Source organism: Euprymna scolopes, chromosome 1 (genome assembly GCF_053919585.1).
Source record: "Euprymna scolopes isolate OS-2025 chromosome 1, ASM5391958v1, whole genome shotgun sequence".
Taxonomy (NCBI): Eukaryota; Metazoa; Mollusca; class Cephalopoda; order Sepiida; family Sepiolidae; genus Euprymna; species Euprymna scolopes.
In genome coordinates, this window is record NC_136482.1 from 13,317,062 (window position 1) to 13,335,189 (window position 18,128).

General features: G+C 33.3%; 1 protein-coding gene across 2 annotated transcripts in view; it reads right to left on the reverse strand.

Annotated features, from left to right (window-relative positions):
- Nucleotides 1–18,128, reverse strand: part of LOC145280023 (splicing factor 3B subunit 3) — an 85,685-nt gene that overhangs the window by 47,806 nt on the left and 19,751 nt on the right. For both annotated transcript variants that reach the window (XM_080131805.1, XM_080131721.1), the window contains exons 10-13: nucleotides 10,632–10,735; nucleotides 10,268–10,433; nucleotides 8,209–8,304; nucleotides 6,938–7,010 (exon numbers count right to left, since the gene is read on the reverse strand). In XM_080131805.1, the coding sequence (XP_079987931.1) occupies nucleotides 6,938–7,010; nucleotides 8,209–8,304; nucleotides 10,268–10,433; nucleotides 10,632–10,735 (439 nt within the window). The remainder of the gene's footprint in view (nucleotides 1–6,937; nucleotides 7,011–8,208; nucleotides 8,305–10,267; nucleotides 10,434–10,631; nucleotides 10,736–18,128) is intronic.

The window sequence follows — 18,128 nt, forward strand, 5'->3', positions numbered from 1 at the left end:
CTTCTTTTCTTCCGAGTGACTGTGGTTTAATTGTTATGATCTCCCATTTCTTGATATAAATAATTTTACCAAGAATTCTTCATAAGTTTTGGTTTTGATTATAGCTGAAGGAACTCAAGTTATATATATATTTTTTTTTTTCATAAGTTTTGGTGTCGGTTTTGATGATGCACCCAAGTCATATACATATATATTTTTATTTTTGAAATCACAATTTAATAATATATAAGAATCGATAGAAAATTGACTATAATAATATATACAAAATCGGCATAAATTAAAATATCATATTTAAGCATATTTTATAATCGGGCTTTGCTGGGCATCCCTGCTAGCCTAGATAAATACTTTTGCAGTTTTAACAAAAGAGCTACAATAAGGGGCATCTCAATTTATGCTGAGCATCTACAGAATGCCAACATTAACATATTACATATGAAAGAGTCAGCTGTGGAGTTTCCACAGGTCCTGTTAGTGTTATTTCAAATATTTAGTAAGGATATAATTGTAAGAAGTGATAAAATCTAGTAGTGAACATGATATATAAATCTATTTTCAATAAAATAAAATAATCACTTTCTTATCATAAATCACCAAGTTGGTTGGTTCTTCATTCGTTGGGATGAAACATGTTAACATTCATGAAACAGACAACATAATACATTTTAAATTGTAATTTTTGAATACATCAGAAACTGACCAAATTGAGCATACATTGTTTCTTAGTATGAGGTTATATACAAGGAACATACCAAAAGTAATGCCTTTTATTTTTTATTCCAGCTGAATGGAAAAGAGGGGATTGTAAATTGCATTGTTATGATGACTACACTTATGCATTCATGACCTGAAATTTCATTTTTCTGTCGCAGATATTGATGGTGTAAGACTTTAAGAAAGCAACCCCCGTCAAGGATATGCACCAGAAGCAGAGATGCATGACTGAATTGCTGGCAAAAGTGCATTTAGAATGCTGGTGACTGTGTAGAAAAATATATTCTGGAGCATAAAAGGTTGCTTGTTTTAATGGTAACACTTCTGTCTTTGTAGCTCTTCAACTTTTTGAGTAAAAAAAAAAAAGAAAAAAAAAGACTTTACTTTTGGAATGACCTTTATACATAAAAAATCCATTTGAACATTTTCTTAATAAAAATTGGACTTTGCAGAAGAAATAAGACAAAACAAATACAATAAAAAAACAAACAAAATGGCATACAAAAATATTAAAGAATAGGAGAAGGGGGGATAAACACAGCTGTTCAAATAGTGATTGGACTATATGCCCAGAAAATCTTGCAACAAAGTATAATTAAAAATGAATAGGAGAGGGAGGGGATAATTATTTGCATAAATATTATATTATTGCTGCTTTCATAATCCACTCATAATATAACGAACATTTTTCCTGTGTGCTTGTCAGTTACTATTTTTTTTTTTTTTTAAATGAATATCTAAACTTTTTTTATAAAAATGTAAAATGTTGCATTGATACTAAATTCCCAACAAATAAAGTGAATATCATGTTCTACAAACTAATCTATTTAGATTTTCTTATAGACTTTAAAAGATTAATTTAACAAAATAATTACAGATTCGATATGACATCATAGATTTTTTTCTATGTTTTAAATCGTTTATCCAAACATTAACAATCATAAAAATAAATGGTTAAACATAATCAAAAAAGCGATTTATTTTACTTTAACTATATATAAATGTATGTATGTATACTAGTTGTATAGATTGGTTTCCTAGAATCCAATGAAACCCATGTGATTATTAAAGAGTGCTCTATGGAGGACAGAGCTGATATATATATATATATATATATATATAGTCTGTTTATTATACAAACATCTATTATATAAATCTCACCTGTCTGTTTGTGTGGATGTGTGTATGTTTAATATCTTGCTAAAACTTCTGACAGATGTGTTGGACCGTGATGAAACCGGTATTGTTTTAAACCTCTGTCTTTCGGACGACAAATATAAAAAAACTAGGCAAAAACATTAATTCTTTCACCCCCAACTGGGCAGTTTTTTTACAAGGAGGGGTCAGTTTTTGTGTCAACATTTTCGCAGATAAATAACTATCTTAAATCCATAAAAATAAGCATAGTTATAGTGATCACACGTCCAAAATACTGTCAGCTAAATAGTAAAAGAAATGAATCTGCCAAAAGGTAATATAATTTAAAGAAGAATCATATTTATTCATCCCTTATAATATTATCCAAGTTTTTTCAAATCACAAACTCAATAAAATTATGTCTCCAGCTTCAGAGCATATATATATATATATATATATATACTGGACAAACTGTCTAGGTCAGGAGAGTTTAGTTTCTGTATAAATAAACTTGTGAGAACTCTTTTCATGTGCGTATTTCTCGCCTCTCGACTCGTGCATTTTTACTATTCATCGATTATATAATGGAATAAAAAAATGCAACAGCATTAAATAACATTTTTTAAATCCTAATTAAAAAACTAGTTTAATTAAAAAATTAAATCCAAAAGAATGCTTTTTGTGGTTTTTAAATAAGAGCCATTTAAATATTTTGTTAATAGTTAATTTAAAAGGAATTTGAAAGCCTTTAAACTGTTAAATAGACAGTCATTTAAACTGGCTTAAAAATTATTTTTTTATAGAGATTAAAACAATATTACTGTAAACAAATTAGTTTTTATAAAAATTTAATTCCATTAATATTTTATTATTAAATGATACCAGCTAACAAAGTTATTCTGTCAGATTTTCAAAGTCAGACCCAAATAGTATTTAAGCTGATGAATCAAACTTTGCTTTTGTCTAGTAAATTTACATTTGTTATTGTCGTACCATGTTATTAGTAATATAACATACTTTGTTATTATTTTGCAAATTACCATTTTTATGTTCATGCAAAACATTACCAGCGACAGAGAAAACAATAAGATAAAAAAGCAGAAATGAATCATACAAATATGAGCAACAAAGTTTTTTTTTACAGTTATAAAAAAATGAAAAGGAGAAAGTGAACACTTGTCATACCAACCTGTTGAGGATTCTAACCAAGATGCTTTTCACAATCTGAAAATAGAAAGTGTAGGCTTGGTGTTGGACATAGCCAATTGAGCCACCAGCCTAGTTTATTTCAGCTCTGTTTAATTTCAAATCCAATAAGCTAACTAGACACATAATACATTGTTCAAAAAATATTTTATTTACATCATTCCAACAGACAGAACTTAATTTCTTATTATTTTGCCTGTTTGCTTGTTCCGCAAACTATCGTCTTCATCAATATTATTATCTACACCAGTGCAACACTGATTTTCCAATGCCCTTCGTTTCAGAGCCTTGCCAAATGAGCTATTTTGCTAAACCATGCAATTTCGCATAATTCATTAACACACCTAACTCACCAACTATATTCTTATCATATATTTAAACCAACAGTGATCACTAGAAATCTCAACAAGGATTTTATTTTTTTCTGATAAAAATAAATATTAGTTCTTGTCTAGAATTCCTCCTATATTAAAAATCAAATATAAAAAAATATGTACAATGTATGTACTAGTGACAAAATGAAAATATCGTACTCCAAAAATTATGTAAACTGATAAAATAGTTTTACTTTTATAAAGAAAATCGTTTTTAAGTAATTAATGAGAACTTGTGAGCATTACAACATAAATCTTGCAAGTTTGAATTATTGTTGACTCATCATCCTTTGTTTTTTCAGATTCTGGCAGATGACTGTCGCTCCTCATATACTCATAAAATTTCAACTTATTTAAAAATAAAACTATTGGGTCAATTTACATCATTTTTGGAATATGGTATTTTTTTTACTTTTGTTTTTTAATATGGAGGAATTCTGGACAAAAAAAATTTTTTTCATGTCATGAAAGGAAAACCATGAACTAAAACGGTAGTCTACTAGAAAAAACATGACTTGTTGGTTCAGCCACTGAGCTCAAGTTAGATTGTTTGAATTCAAGCTATTTAAATTTAAGATAAATAATTTAAAAAAAAAAAAAAAAAAACATGATCAAAATTAGTCTCTTTCTGCTCACTATATCTCCTCCACTTTCTCTCTCTCTAGCAGTGAATTAAATTACAATTTTCTTGCAGTTTCTCTTTATTAATGTAAAAAGTCAGTGTTAAATGAAGAAGCTAAATTGATTACTTGCTGGTTAATCAACACAAAGCAAAATTTACTTCTCTAAGTGAGAAAAACAATATTAAATAAGAGCAAGAGATAAAACATAGTGAGAGAGGAGGAGAGTGAGAAATAGTTAAGTTGGTTAATTAATTGTAAATCACAGCTAATTAGACAAATCCACATGGATTAAAAAATTTTTTTTTTTCTTTTTTTCAAACATAACTATATCACCAACATCAAGAATATTTTCACATGTTTAATATCTTCTTATCCAGTTGTAGACAGGTTTCTATAGTGCACATGTTGTATCTGTCTTTTGATGGCTGCTTGGACATCAGTTCGCCATTTAATTTGATCCATGGTATCCCACTCAGCTGCCAAGCTTTCAAGTCCTCCTTGATAACTGCAGTCAGGTTCTGCACGGATGGCAAATGCCAGACAAGCCATCAACGTGCAGGTTCTGTTTATAGCACCTATCATTGCACTTGACATGACCAAACCAGCAGAAACGCTTTTCATGTCGTGCTATGGTCAAAGGTGAGATTTGGAATTTTGTGCAAAGACTGACATGCTCAGCTACCTTTGTATGACATATCCAGCAAAGCCTGGCTTGCTCACTACACAGAAATTGTTGCCTTTCTGGGACCCTGAGAGGCCAATACTCGCCGATATCTACAACATTGCATTTCATATACAAGGATATGCTCTTACTGGTCAAGATGCAATCATGCACCGATGAATTGTGCGTGCCTCCTGGACATCGATTGTTCCCAAGGTAGCAGAGGTATGATTAAAAGATTTAGAAGAAACAAAAATCTTCAGGGAGAGGGGGACATCGATTAATTTAGATATACTAACTGGTTTTTCCAGCTTGCTACCACTTCACAAGGTTCGTTACTTAAAACCAATATTTTCAATAACAAAGATTTCATTCAGTTTTTAAGTTTATTGTGAACACAAGACTAAAACGTTTGCATTTATTTGCGTAAATAATCAAACATTAATATTTTGGTAATCTTGATACAAATATATTGATCTTTTAAATACATGCCTCAAGAAATCAAAAACAATTCTCTTGAGAAAAATATCGTGTTGTAGAAGAGAGAGAGAGAGTAAGGCATTTAGCCAACCAGTCATTTAGGTCTACAGATATATAGATAGTTTTAAAATTTCCAGTCACAAAAAAAAAATTATATGACAAAAACATTGATTCTTATCCAGAATTCTTCTGGAAAATAAAGAAAAACCTATATGATGTATGTACCCATGACAAAACGAAAATGTCATATTCCCAAAAATCATCTCACTTGATTATATAGTTTTATTTTTAAATTTAAAAAAAAAAAAAAAAATTAAACTGTATGAGAAACAAAGGAGTGGTTGATTTGTCTGCCATTTTGAAAACAAGCTAATGAAAAAAAAAAAAAAAAAGAGCAATAACTCAATAATTCAAACTTGCTAGATTTTTGTAATACCAATAAATTCATATTAATCGCTTAAAAATGATTTCCTTTATAAAAATAAAACTACTCGATCAATTTACGTAATTTTTGGAATATGATATTTTTGTTTCATCATAGTATATCATGCAGATTTTTTTTTCTTTTTGTTTTTTGATACCAGGGAAATTCTAGACAAGAATCCATTGTTATTATAACCACCAAATGAGGATACTCGGCCATAAATTTATAACAAAGTTTGATAATTATACTATTTTAGAATCAATACCCATCAATATAAATATGTTCTGATCATTTTGTAAAAATATTGTTCATAGTCTGTATATCTACGTTGTTATACACAGCTGTGATATATCATTTTGTTCCAGTTGAGGATGGTGTATCCTACCAGATGCCAGACATTCACCCACTATCTAATGCATTCCAACAGAGAAATTTTTTTTTAACATTCTAACCATCCTTTTTAAGTGCAATTGTTTGTATATGCCTTACACTTGGTTCATTGGTTATTTTCGCAAGGTAATTAAAAAAACCAAAATTTTTTTTCATGTGTCCAATTGCTCTTACGATTACTGAAATAATGGAGATCTTCCTAAGGTTCTATTTTCTTTTCCCTCTCAGCTCTGTTTGACCACCATCATTGGGGAACATCAATTTCTAAAGTTGCTTCTTTCTCCTCCTTATCCCAGAGAATTATGTCATGTTTAATAGCTACATTTTTTAGATATAAATATCTGTAGTTATAGTGGATCATATTTTGAGCAGTTTATTCAAATTTTTATAAATGGTCTAGTGGAGATAATTTACACACTCCATTGTATCTGATAATATAGTAGCCGAACCCCATAAAAACCTTACATTACTGAAACGATTATCTAAATGTTTATTAGAACATCAGGTATTTTTAAAACATGTACTCTGTAACTGAAAACGTAAAGTTTTAATTTTTTAGAAAATCAACAAAAAAAATTTAAAAAATTTTTTTAAACAGAACAAAATAATTTTAAAAAATTAAAAAAAAAAAAAAAAAGAAATGATCTCCACCCATTAAAAAATTGCCATCTTAACCAACAAAATATCCAACGTTGTTCAAATTCAAGATAAGTTTAATTATTTAAGAAAAAAAACCAAAAAAACAACAACAAACAAACAAAAAAAAAAACACATGTCAAGTGCAACATGAGCGACCGGATAGTTTCCATGTAAATAGACATAAAAAGAAAAATTTGTACATTTACAAATGCAAAAATATAATGTAAGTAAAAAAATGTCAAAGAAATACTTATACTTATCAACAAGCAACTTGATTTTTAGTTCTTACCTTCAATATTTTTCTTAACAGTCCATACAGCATTTGGATTACCAGGAAGCTCTGAAACGGCCATCTCAGAAACCTGAAGGAATGAAATAGAAATAAGGCCAAATCATTACAAAGAGCAAGAACATGTTTAGATTAGCAAAGAGACGTTAATAAAATTCATTTTAAGTAAATTATACGAGCATCATTCCAGAAGTAATGCCTCCCATTTTTTATATTTTTTTTTACTTTGCTCAAATTGATTAGAGGATTACAAATTGCACTGTTATAGTGACTACACTTATGCATTCATGACCTGAAAATTTCATCTCTGTTGCAGATACTGAGACTTAAAGAAAGCAACTTCTGTCAAGGATGTGCACCAGAAGCAAAGATGCATCATCGAATTCCTGGCAGAAGTGCATTGAGAATGGTGATGATTATGCAGAAAAATAAATCGTGAATCTTGAAAAAAAGAAAAATTGTGGAGTACAAAAGAAAAAACAAAAATAAAAGAAAAATCTTTATGATATATATCTGTGACACAAAGAAAATCTTATACACCAAAAATCACGTAAATTGAAAAAAATGATTTTTTAATAAAAGTAAAACTATTTTAATTAATAGGAATTTCTAGACATTCTGATGATATACAAAGCTAATTTAAAACTATTTCTGAAGAGTATTTCAAGAGGGACGCTAACCAGTGATACATTAGAGTTTTTTCAATGCTTGCTCCTCTCTGCACATTAAGATTGCTTTTTTAAAATCTCACAAAAATTTGACATTTGGAATTATCTCCCTTGTTCTACAAACCATTTACAAAATGGTGTTGAGAGATATTTGATTTGCCATAAAATTTGATTTTTCTTTTTTCTAACTAAAACTATTCGATCCATTTACATGATTTATGATGTACAATATTTTCTTTTATACAGAGGTATATACACTATAAAGATATTTATTCTTGTTTTTTCTTGGGGAGGGTGTTGCACTCATATCTTTGATTATTTTTTTCTTGTAGGTTTTCAATTTTTTTAAATACATAACATTCCTTTTTGTTAAATAATAAGTGCAAATAGTATTCATCCTATTTTCCTCTCAAGAAGGGCAGAGTTAGACACAAAGTTGTTTTTTAACGTGGGAAAAGTTAGCTCCCAAAAAAGAGGCACTTTGGATTTCTTAACTATATTTAAAATAGGATTGCTTCAATAGATGCATAATCTATATGGAAAGGAATACAAAGAAAGTTGCCACATTAGACAATTATAAAAAGTTTAAAAATCAATATTTACTTCTAGACCATGCCGAAGAACTCGAAGTGAAGAACGTGGTCCTCTACCGCACAGCGTATACAGCTGAGGTGTGTCTTCATTTGCCAGATCAGCAATCTGCAAAGAAAATGATGGTTGATTAGAGTTAAGAATCAAATAAAACATACCTTGTTTGTTTTAAATAGGATTCATACAGTTGAAGGCACCGATGTCAACAACAACAACAAAAAATTAACACTTAACCATGTTTTTTGTTTAACACAGACAGGAGGAGACATCAGCGTTTATTTACATTTTGACATGAAGAGAAAGAAAAACATCAATTCACTTGTTTATATACAGATCAAAGAGATTAATTAATAAAAAACACCTCATCAAAGCATAAAGCAAGGGAACTAACCCTTCACACAGTCCAAGTGAAACAACTTCAACAGAATGCTAATTTTAAATAGAAAAATTATGAATTAAAAAAAAGTCAAGTATTTTAACATCATTATAAATTGTTTTTTATTCAACTTTTGATAGAAAAATAAAAATCCTTTTAGCATTACTAATACCTAAACTGGTTTCAAAGGTTGTCACAGCCAAGGGTGGTGGTGGTCAGGGATAAGCTCCCTTTCTAAAAAAAATGCCCTCATGGTGTGCATCTCAAATAGCTTCTGATAACCAAGTCCAGCTCCTGGCCGTCTCGTGTGATTTAACTACTAAGTCCAGCAAAATTGCTTATACTAACTGGGAGAAGGGGCAAAGGCGGTCCACTGGCGCCTTAAAATAGGTGAGGTTTAATGGGAGCTAATCTGGGAGAAGGAAGGTGGCCTGACTTTATATTGTCATTATTGGCAACTCCTGTGGCGCAATTAGAGCCAAACTGTATCAACTGTCTTTCCTTGAATCTTTTGGCTTTGTAGAGAGGGGGGGGAGACTGCTGCATGGGCAACAACTATCCTCCCATATCACCCTGCCTGGGCTATGTAACTACACCATATCCTGAGACGACAACATAATATCTATACTAAAACAATTCTGTTGTTAGGAGGCTATCAAAATTATTTTTTAAATATGGTTTAAAATATATTCCTAAGGACAGCAAAAATCGGTTCTTGTTCAAAATTCACCTTATATTAAAAAGAAAAATGGAAAATCTGTATTCTGTATGTACCCCTATAGAAAGGAAAATATCTTCAAAAAATCACAAACTGATTAAGAAGCTTCTTTTTTTTTTATAAAGAAAATCATTTTTAAACAATTAATGAAAATTCGTAGACATTACAACAAATTTCTCTAGTCTGAATTGCATGAGTTATCTCCCTTTATTTTTTCAAGATAATTTTCAGAATGGTAGACAGGACACCCACTCTCCGGTTACTCATAAAATTTGATTTTTTTTAATGAAAAATAGAACTACTTAATTTACATGGTTTTTGGAATGTGATAGCTTTGTCATAGATATATATATATATCATGTATATTTTTCTTAATTTTTGTTTTTTAATATAAAGGAAAATCTGGACACAACCCAAAAACTATAGCATTTCCAAGTTTTTTTTTTTTTGTTTTTTTTCAATTTCAGAAGAAAAAATAAAGTTAAAAAAAAAAAAAAAATGTAGAATGCTCTTTCAATAAAACTGCGTACAATTATTATATCATATTTAATATACTATTATGTATTGGACGGCTTTAAGACTTACATTACACATCCATTGTATCATTCATATCAGATAGACTCTGCTTTGTCGAGATTGTAATGAGCATGGGATTTTTAAAGTTCTAGCTTTCTCCTCTCCACCTTTGAGTCATTTCTATTTTTTTTTTTATAAAAATACATTTACATTTTTAGAAATATTGTTCAATGAGATGGTTATAAAAAAAAAACAAACAAAGAAACAAACTATTATCTCAATAAACTATTATCTGATTGCCTGTCAAAATCTAAGATATAACCATGCAATATTAAATGATAGACATTTGTTACAAATAAAAAGAATTCCTGTTTTTTTGTTTTTTTTTTTCCCAGATTTTAGGAATTTCAAATCTGAAGGGAAAATATAAAAATGACAAAAATAATCATAAAATTATTTACCTGACAAGACATGATGGGCGACAAGCTATCCATTTCATCGACCATCACAAGGTTCTTCAAGACACGAGGGGGAAAGAAAAAGGTGTCACCTTCTTCCAAGGGCATGGCACTACTGAATTCAGGTTCGTCATCATCATCACCAAGATGTGCAATCTGGTAGAGGAAACTGAAAAGACAAAAAAAACGATGCATATTTTACAGTAATCAAAAAAGAAAAAAACATTTACAAATCAGCATTGGTAATTGTATTAGAATTAGGAAAGATATTGGAATCGTCACATTGCTAATATCTACAGTTTGCTTTGTAAATAAACAAAGGACTTCAACATGTAAAGATTTTATGTGTAAGAAAAACATTACTTACTGATTACCAAATTCGGATGCAACAAAAAGAAAACCAGTCTTCAACACACACATACTATTAGCAACGGGTACTGTATCAAAATATTTCAATCGGATCTCAGTTACCTATTTAAAGAAAAAAAATTATTGAATGCATTTAGTAAAAGAAAAATAGGTAGTCATGCAAAGAGGTAATGTGCTGAAATAATATTTAGAACCCCATTCTTAACATGGGGAGGGGGAAGGTGTTTTATAACTATTCTGTACAATTTAATAAACAACAGATAGCACAAAACTTGAAAATACTATCAGAAAAATATCACAGTGCCTTCTCTGCATAAGTACCGACAAATAAAAGAAATAACAGTATATGTTTTAGATATAAACATGTAAAAATAATAATTTGGATATCCATGCAGGCTATCCTAAGAAACAGTTTCAGGCATTTATACATTATGGACACACATGAAAATCGCATTGGAAAACAAAATTTTTCACTATACTTACGCTCTGGTAAAATGTATCTTCACCAAAAATTAGGAAAAATTATTGAGTAGAATTTTAGTTAAAAATAAAGATTAGTGTTTGTATTTTTGTCAATCTGCCATTATTACTTGGTTAAATGACAAACCGACTTATCTCCCCTTGCTTTACAGCTATACCTATTCTTATCAATGGTGAATCAGCAAAATACGAAAACTGATTTCTATTTTTAATTAAAATTCAACTTAATTTTTTTTTATAATTGTTGGTGAGGATACTTATTTATACCTAATACAAAAGTATATCAAAGAATTCTTTACTTACAATACGATTTTCATCTGTGTCTTATACAGCATAAGCATCCAATTTAACAGCTGATTAATGTTTAAGTAGGAACGCATCATCAAGATTCTGTAGAGAATGTTGCATTTCATGTGTGTTTTAAAAGCGTTGTCTAAAAGAGATGTTGTACGCTGATAATTCTACTTTTCTATAAACAATGGAAGGTCAACTTGTTAAGATAAAAACGTGGATGAATGCTTTGGAAGGCCTAGAAGTGAATGTTACTAAGACCAAATTAATGATCAGTGGTTGTACTGTTTGAAAGCAACCAGTAAACAGGAAGTTCCCTTGCTAAGTTTGTAGAAAGGGAACTAGGTGTAAGTCAAATTTTTCTGATACTACAAGTACAAAACAAACCAGCATATTGACCTTCGTTAGTTCATTTAATGCTAAGAATCATTTTTATTTCCTTTGTATCTATTTTTAATATTTTTGGAGACGTTTGCCTTTAAATTTTTTATAACTGTTCTTGGAATTATTTGCTTTCAAAAAATTTTTCAAACTACACTTGTTCCTTGGGTACTAGATTATTTATATTATTTGAATTTTTTTATGTTGAGAACTGATATTCTATTTTAAGTATAGTTTTGTCTCTCCAAAAAGGGGAGAATGTCATTCATGCAGGCATTTTAAAAGAGGTCTTTCATATTGCTGGGTTTTAGATAGCAATTTCTAGCATTAACGGGGGTTCCACATTCCATGATAATGTTTGATAGTGCAAGTCTTTTGACGTGTAAGGCATTGTGGTGGCTGTTTTTGTTTGAGTATAAAGGAGTGAGTGAGGTTTGTGTGACCAATATAACAACTTGTTCTTTTCTTTGATTTTCCACACACCCAGAATGGGTTTGATTTGAAAGAGCTTGTTTGTGTTATTATTCCAACATTATTGCCATTTTATGTAAAATAATTGGTTAATTTTACATTTCAAGTCAATATAAAAGATGTTGATATTATTGGGGCTAAGGTTTCAAGTTAATTTGACTGCTAAGTTCATCCTTTCCTCTTACTCCAATGTGGCTTGGTATCAAATACAATTTTTTTATGGTTAGTCAGTGAGTCTAGTCTATCCAGTAATTTGATGATTAGGGATTCTCCAGCATTTTATTATTCAATGATATTAAAACAGAGACAGAATTTTTTATGTTTATTTTTTTGATAGGATATTGAGAATAAGGTTGATGACACAGACTTTTGTAGTAAAAATGGAACTTTCTGTTGAGAGAGCCTTTTTGTGGATTGTTCTGTTTAGAACTGTGGCACACACTGCTCTATTGTGGTTTGTGGAGGCATCTGTGAAAATGTGTAAATGGCCCGAGTAATCCAGAAGAATATCATGGATGGTTTCTTGATAAATTTTAGGGTGGGTTTTACTTGGAGGACTTCATTTAGTTCAAGGATGACTGAGTTTTTTGGAGAATCTAAGGCAGCATAAAACTTGAATTATATTGAACAAATCGAGCACTGTAAAAAGCAGTGATCAAAATGTTTATATAAATAGACATTTCATGATATCGTTTGTGGGCATCGATCCCAAGGGTCAAAGAGTAGAACTGCCAACTATCAACCAAATAGTTGTAGGTCCGATACCTGGTTCAGGATGGGTGCTAGTCTAGCTGCATTGAAGAGCTGTGAGACAGCCTGTGTCGATCATATATATACACACACACACACAAGTAGATATAGAAATATATGTATGCCTATGTATTTTAGGGCTTTTGTTCATTGGTAGGATTTTTTTTTTCACTTTCCATATCTTCCGATTCCTTGGATTGGGTTCTTGATTTGTTGGATTTTAAGTTCGATATTTCTATAATTAGACATTGAACAGGACCAGGATTTGGATTTTGTGGGAATGATTGTTTTTGAATATTTTTTTCCATTTGTTGTTTTGATTGGACGTTTTCGTAGTTTCTTGGCTTTTGTATATGTTGTTACTTGATTTTCTGTTTAGACTTAAGGGAGATCGAAGAACTCACTTTACTGTGGGAACTTTGTTCTTCAAAATCTTCCATAGCTGTTGAAAAAGAGAAATAATAATATATATATATATATATATATATAAAAGAGAAAGCCTCAAACCACATTATCTCCTCCTAACAAGCCTCCTTACCATCATAGTTGCTTAGACTGCATGAGCTTTACTCAACCCCTTTATCCAGTAACAATGAAATAACAATGTCCCTAATCCACTTTGAGGAGTGTAAGTATTTAGCAGATATAAACTCTACAAACTAACCCAATAACATTAACTAACCATGCGGGGTCACAGAAATACCTGGATTAGAACCCAGGCACGGAGCAAACCCTCTCAGTGGTGACGGACCCAGGAGATCTTTCCAGATCATCCGTCTAGGAGAAGGAAAACTCTGAAACTAAACCAAAGAGGAGGGAGGCCTCTTCAGTCTTGGATGACAACCTTCCTAGAGCTGGTGACTCAAACAAATTACCGGTTTGCAAACCTAAATTGCCTAAGGAGTAGATAGGTCCTGCCTATCGCTCGGCTTCCTTCCTTCTTTGCCTATTAGTCAGGCGCAGAGATACTATCACAGTGATTCGACAGAAACACCCATTGGTAGATCTTGTTTCTTGTCTAGGGCAATGAACGCCGATTCCCCATCCCGACATACCCCACCCCTAAAGCCGGGCACTTGAGAATGCTTGAGTACCATATATGCCTGAGCAATTAGATTGGGTTGACCTTCCTCTGATGGGTTGAGGGTATCGGATTGACAGTTACTGGCTGCTGTTTCCGATTGGTAGTACAGGGGCCCTAACTCTTTGGTAGCGCTTAGAGCGGCTGCTCCATCAACAGTTGTATAATATCGGGATGTTTGCAGTGCCATGGCGCGCATGGAAAGGGACCCTGCACTCATCCCCGGTGGGCTTTCCTGAGGCCACAGTCCTAGTTGATGGAGGGTCAGCTGATGGTCTACTTGTGATGCATGTGTGATACTCTGCATAACCTCCTGTTCAGCTTCCCCTAACCTAACTGAAACTCGTTAAAAAACATGATGACAGTACAATCTAAAAATAAGCTTAAACCAGGCTTAGGGTTAAACAAATCCAACTTGCCTCCTCCCTTGAGGCTTGCATTCACAAATATCCGTGGGCTTAGAACTAATTTAGCTGATGTTGAAGCATTTTTCCTAACAAATACCCCGGATATCTTAGCACTAAGTGAGACTAACCTACACTCCTCCATCCCCTCTAACTACTTTAACATGCTTGGATATCTCCCACTCTGCCGTAAGGACTCTGACAGACATATGCACGGACTTGGAGTTTACATTCGTAATACCCTTCCCTTGACTAGAGAAACAAACCTAGAAACGGATGATCAAGCCTTTATGTGCTTTAGACTAATCATGCAACACAACATTAGCTACTTTTACTTTCTCTACCGCTCTCCCTCGACCCAAGACTGCACCATAATAAACAAAGTATCTGACAGCATAGACACAGCACTCTCCTTCTACACTAGCGCCCAAGTACATGTATTTGGCGACTTTAATGTCCATCACAAAAACTGGCTTGGATTCTCTACTTACACAGATGCAGCAGGCAGCGCAACTCATAGCTTCTCTGTATCTCACTCCCTATCGCAAATTGTTACTTTTCCAACCCGTTTCCCTGATCAGGAAGAACAAAACGCATCACTATTAGATCTGTTTTTGACCACAGTTCCTGATGATTGTGTAACGAAAGCCGACAGCCCACTTGGGAACGCTGATCATGCGGTGATAATGGTTGAAATCGCCCTAAACTCTAGACCCAAAACTGAAGAGCCAGTGCTCAAAACAACGAGATATTATAAAAAGGCTGACTGGGAAGCCATCAGAGATCTTATCAGAGACGCTCCATGGGGAAATATTTTTTCTCTTCCTGCTGAACAGTGTGCAACCGAGACCACTGAATGGTTCAAAACTGCAATCGAAGCGCATGTTCCCATGCGGAAATTCTATAGCAAGCCCCACTCTCCCCAATGGTTTACTTCGACTTGCGCAACTGCCATTGCTCAAAGGCAGCATGCATTCCGCAGGTTTAACCGACATAAGTCCAGTTCAAACAGACAGAAGTACATAGAAGCTAGAAGTAACGTTAAGAAAGAAATAGCGACAGCTAAGAGGGAATTTACGGAAACCACTAAAAAACGCATCGAAGCACAAAAACTAGGAACTCGTGACTTCTGGAAAATCTACAACAGTGTAGTAAATAATGGGCAATCAACAATTCCCCCACTAACCAACAATCACGAGGTTCTTTGCTCAGCAACCGAGAAGGCTAACATGCTTGCCAGTCGGTTTGCCTCAAACTCCACACTGGACCCTCTAAACCACCCCCTACCTCAATTTCCTATGCGGACAGACGCCACGCTAGACGATCTGATAATCACCCCTGCTCAGGTGCATGCTATCATAAAAACCTTGACACTTCCAAAGCATGTGGACCCGACCTCATCCCAGCTGTGCTATTAAAAAAGTGCTCAGCCGAAGTAGCTCCAGTTCTCTCCAAACTCTACAACAAATGCCTTAATGAATCTTGCTTTCCGGGCTGTTGGAAAACTGCTTCTGTGGTACCAGTATTCAAGAATTCTGGCGAAACAACTGACCCATTAAATTATCGCCCTGTTAGCCTCCTCCCACTTTTTGCCAAAATATTTGAGACCTTAATTAACCATGCTCTAGTCCAGCACCTTACAGATGCTAAACTTCTGACCGACCAACAATATGGATTTAGACAAGCCCGTTCCACGGCAGACATCCTCACTGTAATCTCTGAACGCATATACCATTCACTGGACAAAGCGGGAGAGGGCAGAGCGGTAGCTCTAGATATATCTAAGGCTTTTGACAGGGTATGGCATGAGGGTCTCCTCAGGAAGATTAGATCTTACGGTATCACTGGTAGAATCCTTAACATAATTAAATCCTTCTTAGATAAGAGAAAAATCCAGGTTGTCGTCGTACATCTAAACAATATGATATAAATGCGGGAGTGCCCCAGGGATCTATCCTTGGACCTCTGCTGTTCCTGATATTCATAAATGACCTCCCCGACAAAATTGCCTCTGAGATGGGTATATATGCTAATGACACCACACTCTATAGCAGGCACGACAGGAAAACAAATGAACATATATCTAAAGTAATGGCAGAAACACTAGAGGATGATCTCCAATCAGTAGTGGAATGAGGACAAAAATGGATGGTCACGTTCAATGCCGCCAAGACTAAACTGGTTTCATTCAATAATTACAAGAAACCTTCTCTACCACCTATAGCAATGGCCAACGACTCTTTATCTGAGAGTACGTCTCTCAAGCTCCTTGGCCTAACGTTCACAGGAAACATGAGTTGGAACAATTACATCGAGGGCATTGCCAGGGCCGCTGTGAGGAAGGTGGGCTCTCTCTACCGTGCTAGAAAACTTCTAACACCCGAAAGTATCCTGTACCTCTATAAGGCCACTATTCGCCCATGTATGGAGTATTGCTGTCATATTTGGGCTGGTGCATCGGCTACTAGTCTCTCGCTCCTTGACAGGGTTCAAAAAAGAGTCGCAAATCTGATAGGCCCTAAACTGGCATCTAAGCTTCAGCCTCTGTCCCATCGTCGAAATGTTGCATCCCTCTGCCTTTTCTACAAGTATTATAATGGTGAATGCTCTGAAGAACTGCAAGCACTTGTGCCCCCACGACGTGAACACCCTCGACAGACCCGACAAGCTGCAAAATCCCACCCCCACACTGTAGAGATCCCTAGATGTAAAAAATCTTTCTACTCCAGTAGTTTCTTTCCCAGAACTGCTAGACTTTGGAATTCCATTCCAGGACACTGCTTCCCCAACTGTACTGACATGCATAAGTTCAAGTGCAACGTGAACCAACATCTCGCTGCCCTAATCCCTACATAGTACCCAAGTAGATGTTTCCCGTGATAGTAACCCCCTACACCAAAGTGGCAATGTGCCTTGTTTGGGGTGAAAATGTAATTAAAAAAAAAAAAAAAAAAAAAATTTGTTGGTTTATTTGTATATTTTGATTGATTTAATCAGGTTCTGTTTTGCTCTTCAGAACTTGTTTTTGGTTTTTGTTGCTTAACAGGATTTTAGTGGATGTTGGTATTTGTTTCATTATTCCGCCATTAAAAATAAATAAATTTTAACAATTAAACCCACCATCTTTCGAAGCTTATTACTACTTGAAAAATGTATTTTAAACCCTAATTTTTTTTCAATAAAACTGCATAACTTTAAGTCACATTTTCCACATGTTTTGTACTCTCTGCAATTTTTCTGGTGGCGCACAAACTTATGGCACCCAACTCAGTGGGGAAGGGGAATACTATGTAAAGGTCCAATTTTTCAACATTTTTATTTCTATTTTTTTTTTTTTTTTTGAGTTGTAGGGGTATTGAATGTTAGGTTATAAGTATTTGTCAGTATGGACCATTTGTTTTTATGCCGATTCAGATATGATCCTTGTTTTCTTCCAGTGATTTTGGTTTCTTCAGTTGTAGCTAGAGTTAGTTCATGGCTTCTCATAATGCCTTTCGAGGTTTAAATTTTTGTGGGCAAAGATCTTACATCAGTAAGTGTAAAGTTTTTTCATCCCTAAGATTTTGATCATTAATATAATTATCTACTGCAACTAGATTTCCGTTTTTCATTTATTTTATTTATTTTTTTTTTTTTT